The following is an 8,588-nucleotide window of genomic DNA, read 5'->3' on the forward strand; positions in this document are numbered from 1 at the left end:
ACGTGAACCTTGGCGTCTCAGCTTGTTCTGTATGCTCTCCGATCCGATCCCCTGCATCATGTCTTCATCACTCACTCCGGTCGCAAGCTAAGTCAACACATACTATGCTGCCCATCTCCTCATCATCCGTGAGCTGCTGCTGGTGCTCGCAGCGAGTGGCGGCGGCCGCCGCGCCCTGGCCCACGACGACGAGGATGGTGCGCCGGAGTTTATTCGGCGCGCGGGGCCTGCGGCTTGGTCGCTGCTGCCCCGCTTCAAGGGAAAGCCCCTACACCACCCGGCCGCGCACACGACGTAGCTACTTGGCGGGGCCTCTGCCCCTGCCCCGCCGACGGCCGGGCGCGTAAACGTGCCGTACGTGCGGGCACGGTGCACGAGCTGCCATGGCCTCTGGCGCCGTCCCCGAGAGGTAAGGTAACGCCAAGCCGCCGCCGGCCGGCCACTTGCGTCGGTTTGCCCTTCCCCATCGTGCGTACACACACACACACTTGTACTACTGCTGCGTCCTATAGTAGCAGTAGGCACTTGCATTGTACTACGTATGCTAGCTATTTCCAACAATTCAACAGCAATGGTGGTTACAAACTTACAATAATTCATCAGCAGCTTAGGTCGGTCCAAAAGGGTCGCAATAATTCGATCTCCAATGATTGTTCGTGGTGGTTCGTCTCTCAATCTCCTTGTTGTGCACATATAGAAGCTCCAAAGTGATGCCGGCCTGAGCAATCATCAAGCCGACCAAAGCCGCCGGCGGTTCATTCACCATGCCGGCCAGCACAAGGCTGCCCCTCGCCGCCGTGACCCTCCTCCTCCTCCCGGCCTGCACCGTCCTTCTCCTCTCCCTCTCCTGCTGCCCGGTGCAGGCCGCCGCCGACTACGGCGCCGGCGGCGGCATGGCGGCCGTCGCCGCTGGTGCTGCTCCTGTCGACATCGAGTGGCGGCAGCGCCGCCTGGAGGACGAGGTGGCGCCGGAGCTCGGCGGCATGCTGGCGGCGGGCCAGGGCTACATCTCCTACAACACGCTGGACAAGCAGTCCTGCGGCGGCGGCGGCTGCGCCGCCAGGGGAGCGTCCTACACCGGCAACGGGTGCACGTACAACAACCAGTGCCGCGGCGCCGGCGGCGGGTGATCGCCCGGCGCGTGCTTGCGTCGCCACGGCGAGCGGCGCCGGCGGCCGCTGCCAGCATCCGAGGGGAGGAGCCACGCGTGCGGCCTTGTTCGTTCTCCGTCGTCCATCGCACGCACGCTCACCACTTAGCTGCTTCAATTGTGCATTCTCTCGATCTATGGAGGCTGTTGTCTTTCCTTTCCTCTTCTTTTTCTTTGGGATAGATCCAGTTGGTACCTTATCAATTGTTGTGAAATGATAAGAGAGATGCTACATGTGTTAGTCGCCTGAAATTTAACATTTATTCAGACTATAGGATCAAAGTTTTCTGTCATGCTATATGAAAAATAAAGTTGTTCTAGCATCTCATCAAGAGCATACTCTATATTAAAGTTCCATTTTGCCAGGCTCTACATTAAAGTGATAAGTTTTTCGCATTAGAGATGAGTTTATGCGCGGTGACCACCAGGCACCAGCAAATGGTAGCCCGCAAGATTGGGCCTTCGCTAGCTGCTTGGGGGCCCAGGAGTGGTATAGCATTAATGAAGCCAACTGCTGGCTTTGCTCTTGCTTCGAGCCCATGTACAACAATGCTACCTCCATTTCAAACGTTTGAGATTGTAGTTCATTCAACTTTTTGACTCTAAGTTTGATCACTCGTTTTATTCAAAAAATTTACACTAATATTGTCAAATTTAAGTCATTCTTGAATATCTTGTATTGATAAAGTAACCCACAATAAAAAAAGTTATATTTTGTACAAATTTTTTAATAAAACGAGTGGTACTGTAGTGTGAACTAACGCGAAGTGCATTTTCAGTACTGTATCACCTGGGAAAACATAAAGGGTAGAAACAACTATTCCTCATAATTCCTCTCTTTCCTGGAGCTGGAGGTAGCCAATCAGCCAAACACGTTTACAACTCCTTATTTTTCTAGAGTTGGTGGAGTGGAGCCGAAAAAATTTGGAGTTGTGGAGTAGAGCTATTTTTTCTGGAGTTGAAGTGCTCCCAAATACACCCTAACTTTCAGTATTTATGGTCCTGTGGCAAGAGAAATATAGGCCAAAAAATTTGGACTCTTAAGGTTTTCTATCATGTATGTGTGCTTATTTAATTCAGATGCAGCCATATAGGCAAGAAATAGAGATTTATAGGTCCCACAAAATCGAGACACATGCTTTATTTGCTCTTTTGTAGTGTAGGTACATCCACCTTACGCTTCTTTGGGTTTGTTTTTTCCCACTCCTTTTAAGGTATGGTGAGGTATTGAGGTTATGCTCTTCTCAATATAGAATTGCTGCCGAAGTCAAGCTTGGATGATGAAATCTAATACAGACATGGAGCTTTCGTGTTGTGGGCAGTCATGAGTTTGAATATTTTTGTTGCGCCAAATTAAGTTGTGTGGGCATATGGTCACATTTTAGACTTCGGTTATTTACCAATTCAATAATTTCAAAAAGTACATTTTATATTTTGAATATTATTTTAAATATATATATAGTTTCTTAAAAATTTTGTTGTAGCTAAAATTTAGTGTAGTTATTTTTTAACAACATTGCTCTTCTAACACGTGTGTGCCGCACATGCACCCTACTAGTAGAATGCAAAGGTGGAAAAAAAGAGACCAGATTTGCCGAGTGCCATATAAAGACACTCGACAAAAGCTTCCATTTTGTCGTGTGTCACCGAGAGCTCATGGCAAAATTGTATCGGGCGGGCGATTGGCATCCATGGGGCGATCTCTGTCGTGTGCCAACAGTTAGGCACTCGGCAAAAACTCAATTTGCCGTGTGTTTTTTTTTGCACTCGGCAAAAACTCAATTTGCCGTGTGCTTAATTTTTGCCGTGAGTTTTTTGTCCGGCACTTAGTATATATTGTGTTTGCCGTGTGCCCGAGATATTGCTCACGGCAAAGAGCTAGGCACACGGAAACTAAGTTTCCCGTAGTGAACAGATGAGACTAATGGTGTATTTAATTTAAAGAATAGAGAGTATAAATAATACTTTCTTTATTCTAAATTATAGGTTATTTAATTTTTATTTTAAATTTGATCACTCATCTTATTCAAAAATCTGTGCAAAATATCACTTTTTATGTTGTGGCTTGCTTTATCAATACAACTTCTGCAAGAATAACTTAAATGTGACTGTGTTAGCATAAATTTTTTTAAATAAAATGAGTGGTCAAATTTAAAGTTAACAATCAATCTATAATTTAGAATGGATAATACAGTATTTCTTTTCTCCTCCCACCTTCATCTCAGCAAACTAGTATCATTGCGGGTGCTCTAAACGTGTGCTGCAGTGGACTGTGCGTGGTGTTGGTGACCCTGGGCGCCCGGACTACGCGAGCGCGTCGGTTTGCTTGCCCTTGCCATCGTGCACCCGCACGCACACTTGTACTGTGCGTCGTCCTGTAGCAGTAGGCATCTGCTTGCATTGTACGTGTGGGTTCCGATTCTGACAGAGAGAGAACCCCGAAAATGGACAAAACATTAATTGTACGTGTCCAGCAAATGGTTGCAATAATTCAAGCTAGATCTAAAATGGTTGCTGTTGGTTCCTCAATCTCCTTGCATTGTGCACACATACTAGAAGCCCAAGTGCCGGCCTGAGAAATCATCAAGCTAACCAAAGCCGGCGGTTCACCATGCCGGCCAGCAGCAGGCTGCCCCTCGCCGCCGTCGTCCTCCTCCTTCCGGCCGCCACCACCCTTCTCTTCCTCTGCTTCTGCCCGGCGGCCGCCGCAGCCACAAGCGACAGCAGGGCGGTCGCCGCCGCCGGTGCTGCTCCGGACAGCGAGTGGCGGCGGCGGCGCCTGGAGGACGAGGTGGCGCCGGAGCTCGGCGGCATGCTGGCGCTCGGCGCGAACCAGGGCCACATCACCTACAACACGCTGAACAAGAACAGGCCGTCGTGCGGCGGCGGCTGCGCCGCCAGGGGAGCCTCCTACACCAACAAGTGCACGTACAAAAACCGGTGCCGTGGGTGACCCAGCCGGCGCGTACTTGCGGTCGCCGCGACGAGCGGCGACGCGTGTCTTGTTCGTTCTCCGTCCATCACACGCACGCTCACCACTTTATTAGCTGTTCCTGCTATCTGCTGTGCATTCTCTGTAGCACGCGTTTGCTGCCTCTCCTTTCTCATTTTTCTTTGGGATAGATCGAGTTGGCATCCTAATCCTATGAATAATTGTTGTGAAATAAGAGAGATTATGTATGTTTTATTAAGCGTCTGAAATTTAACATTTATTCAGACAATAGGATCAAAGTTTTCTATCGTTCTATATGAAAATTAAAGTTGTTCTAGCATCTCATCAAGGCTGGGAACGCCCTGTGCAACGGTGGCCTTGGTGGTTCATCATAGGGGTGCAAATTGGTCCCCGTGTGCAAAAAAAAAAAACTGCCATGTGGAACTTATTTTTTTTTTGGAAAAGGTTTCAATCCATTGGATGACTCCAGAGGACGCGCCTATCCAAAAAAAAAAAGTCCAGCCATCTGCCGTCGTCGCCGCCATTCCGATCCCTCTCGCTGCTGTTCTACTCTGATCTGTACACGCCGCCGCCGTCCCGTGGTTCCTCGACGCTCGCCGTGCATCTGCTGGTACGGCGGCAAGCGCGCTCGCCACCGTCCACGCTGCCTCGCCGAGTCGCCGTTCGTGATGGCACGTCATTCACGTCGGTGCGAACAGAACATCCAAGTCCGCCGGAGCAACCGCCGCCTCGGAGCCAAATCGGGATCAGGTATCACACATCTCCTTTCCTCCTTAGGATCTCGACCGGCCTAGCTTCTTCTATTCTCAGATAAAGAGCGAGGAGGACGAGGAGGCACATCACGCTAGCTGCATCTTTCTTTTCATATATATCGTATAAAACTACTAAGAAAAAAAATTCTTTCCATAGATCTTTCTTTCAACATGTATTGAACTAGGCCTTCTTTTTAGTTCAGTCATATGTGTAGAATGTTTTCTTATTGTGTAAAACTACTAATGCTAGAATGTTTTCATCTTGCAATGCATGATGACAAATCGCAGAAACACTTAGAGCATCTTCAGCAGTTCCCCAATAATCCTTTTCCAATAATGTCTCAATAGCACTTTTAGTATTATTGGGGGAGTTGCTCTTGCAATCTCCCAATAATCATGTTTCAATACAACTAACATATTGGGAGAGCATGAACCATCACTTTATTTAAAGGGGACTCAATAGTTGTTGGGGAAAGGGAGATATATTGGGAACTGCTGGAGCACACCATTTCCTAATAGTAGGAGTTTATTGGGAAATGGAGGACTGCTGGAGATGCTCTAAGGGCATCACCATCTGTTTCCGATGATAGCAACAACATGGCAGTCAGCAGGTACATGCTTCGATCTAAATTTTTCTTTTTCCATAAATGTTTCTGATGTTTGGAGGTAGTGGTACCCGGCCCCGAAGATGTAATAAGGTTTTTAGGTGTTTATTAAGCGTCCCTCAAGTCCACCAACTATTTCTGTCGCCATTTTTCTTGGGGAAACATATTTTTAGCTCCATTGCAACAAATTATGTGACATTTACTCATAGCTCCTCCATTTTCTTCCGGGGAGACAAGTGATTTATATACCTAAATGAACAATTTCTGGTAATGCATATATATGTTGTGGTGGAGTGCTTGTGTGTTACTCCGGCAACAGAGCGCCGCAGCGCCGAGTTGTCACAAAGGACTACGGCGAGATGGAGGTGGAGAGAGCGCCCTAGAGACTAACTGGGAAGGTCCAGCGGTCCGGGAGGCGGCAGCAGTGGAGGTTGTCGTGCTGCAACAAGAGAACTAGAGACGCATGCCTCAAAATGGTGCTACACCGCAGTTGGAAAAATCTGAACAGACCCTGGGATCAGGGGGTAAGTTGAGAACAATCTTGATGGGAGATTTGGGAGAGAAAACTCAGGAAGATGAAGATGTGCTCTATCAGAGTGATAATGGGCTGCTAGTTGAGAAGACAGTGGCTCATTTAGAAGAGATAGTTGAGGTAGCAGACTGGGGTGAGGAGGATGATCTGTTGGAAGCAGAACTGGCAGCTGACCATAACATTCCCAAAAGAAATCCACCTCCACAAGCCACTACATTCAGCAAGAGAGTCCCTAAAAGTGGGATCTCAGTGCTGAAACTTGCTGAAGACAGAGTGGCTGCTAAGAATCTTGAAGTCCCAGGTATGTCTAAAACCAATCTCTTTATCATTCTTCAAGAGGTGGATGATAGTTCTCTTAGCTCCTTAGCTGTAAATTGTGGTATCTCTTTAGATTCTGATGTGACCAATGACCTTGAAAACTTAACCCTTCTGAGAGCTAAAGAATTGGCACAAGCAGCAATTCAGCAGGCAATTGAATGCAAAAAGCAGAGAGAAGAGCTAGCAGCAGTTCAAAAACATGTCTCAAATCCTGATGAGAGTAACCCCCTTGAAGAGGTAGTGAACCCATCTAACCAGGAAGATATCCCAGAGCCCAAAAATGAAGCCTCCCCCCAGAAGAAGAGGGGGCAAAATAAAAAAGAAGAGTTAATGAAGATGTTTTTTTGGAACATTAGAGGGGTGGGGGTGCTGGAAGAAGAAAGCAATTAGTAGAGCTTTGCAATTGCCATGATTTCAAGTTTATCTGTCTGCAAGAAACAATCAAAGACACCTTCAAATCAAGAGAGCTAAATTATTTCAGTAGAGGTAGAGACTTTTCATGGAGTTGGATAGCCTCCAATGGGCACTCTAGGGGGCTCCTGATGGGAGTGGATAGAGATTTAGTGATGGTTACCAAAGAAGGAAAAGGGACCTTCTGTCACTTCTTTGAACTCAAGAACATTTCTGATAATTTCCAGTGGCGTCTCTTTAATGTTTATGGGCCTGTTCAAGACAATAGGAAAGCTGAATTCCTCAATGAATTAGCTGAGATGATCTCTACCTGTCAGCTACCTTTATTCATGGGAGGTGACTTTAATCTAGTTAGGAGAGTGGAGGACAAAACCTCAGACAATGTGGATGTAGGGTGGATGCAAGCTTTTAATGATTTGATAGACAGGACAGCCATCAAAGAACTTCATAGAGGAGGGAGTCGATATATATGGTCCAATAAACAGGTGCTGCCAGTGCAAAGTGTGCTTGACAGAGTTTTTGTGAATAATACTTGGGAGGACATATATAATTTGGTGAGAGTCTATGCTACCACTAGAGTGGGATCAGATCATAATCACCTGATTGTGTATTTGGAAGAAGAGATGGCTCATCCACCTAGATATTTCAGGTTTGATCCCATGTGGCTAACACAAGACGGGTTCAAAGACTGGCTAATTTCCAAGTGGCCCTCGAGATTTAAGATAAAATGTTTAGACCACTGGCATGTGCTTGCTGGGAAACTAAGGAAGAGTATGAAGGGATGGGGAGCTAATTTTGAGAGTGACATGAGGAAGCACGAACAACAACTCTTGGCCTCTTGCTGACTTTGGATAACATGGATATGGAAGCTGAGTTAGGAGGCCTCTCTGAGCATCAATGGAAAATCATATACTCTTTGGAAAAAGAACTCCAAGACATCTATACAGCTGAGGAAATTTATTGGCAGAAGCGTGGAGGGGTGAAATGGTTGTTGGAGGGAGACTCTAACACAGCTTTCTTCCACAAATGTGCTAATGGGAGGAAAAGGAAAACGACAATCCATTCCTTGGAAAAGGATGGTGCCACCTTAACTGAAAATGCAGAGCTAAGAGAACACATTACTCAGTACTATAAAAAGCTGTTTGGGAAGGAAGAGCCAGCTGATATTCATTTGAACAGTGGGGTCTGGACCAGCCAACAATTGATCACTCCTGAGGAGAATGGGGAGCTGACTAAACCATTCACTCTGGAAGAACTAGATGATGTAGTAAAAGAGATGAGAAATGGCACATCCCCTGGTCCAGACGGTCTCTCTATAGAATTTTATAAAGAATTCTGGCCATTACTAAGAAATGACATCAAGGAAATGCTAGATGAACTTCATGAGGGATCCCTGGACCTGTGGAGGCTGAACTATGGAGTAATTATTCTGATTCCAAAGTTGAAGCTGCCAAATAACATTAAGCAATTTAGACCAATTTGTCTCCTGAATATCATCTACAAGATTATTACCAAGGTCCTTACCCGAAGACTAACTCCAGTGGCAAGTAGAGTTATTAGCAAAAATCAGACAACTTTTATTCCAGGAAAGAATATTCTTGATGGTGTGGTTATCTTGCATGAAGTGCTACATTCGCTCCATGTGAAAAAAGAAAAAGGGATTATTCTGAAACTTGACTTCGAGAAAGCTTATGACAGAGTGAGCTGGTCCTTCTTAGAAGAAGTATTGAGATCAAGAAACTTCTCCCACACTTGGATCGACTGGATTATGAAAGCTGTGAAGGGTGGCAGGGTTGCAATTGACATTAATGGAGAGAGGATGGAATTTTTCAAGAGCTTTAGAGGTCTGAGACAAGGGGATCCCCTA

The 8,588-nt window shown here is 46.4% G+C and overlaps 2 protein-coding genes across 2 annotated transcripts; both read left to right on the forward strand.

The window, feature by feature from the left end:
- The first annotated feature begins 503 nt into the window (after positions 1-503).
- LOC120699857 lies at positions 504-1,494 on the forward strand. The gene has a single exon (XM_039983947.1). It carries the CDS (start codon positions 765-767, stop codon positions 1,128-1,130), a length of 366 nt encoding a protein of 121 aa, XP_039839881.1. The 5' UTR covers positions 504-764; the 3' UTR covers positions 1,131-1,494.
- A 2,157-nt stretch (positions 1,495-3,651) lies between these two features.
- On the forward strand, positions 3,652-4,425 carry LOC120699858. Its single transcript, XM_039983948.1, has one exon. The coding sequence runs from the start codon at positions 3,762-3,764 to the stop codon at positions 4,101-4,103; it is 342 nt and encodes a 113-aa protein (XP_039839882.1). The 5' UTR covers positions 3,652-3,761; the 3' UTR covers positions 4,104-4,425.
- The last annotated feature ends 4,163 nt before the right edge of the window (positions 4,426-8,588 follow it).

Source organism: Panicum virgatum, chromosome 3K (assembly GCF_016808335.1).
Source record: "Panicum virgatum strain AP13 chromosome 3K, P.virgatum_v5, whole genome shotgun sequence".
Taxonomy (NCBI): domain Eukaryota; kingdom Viridiplantae; phylum Streptophyta; class Magnoliopsida; order Poales; family Poaceae; genus Panicum; species Panicum virgatum.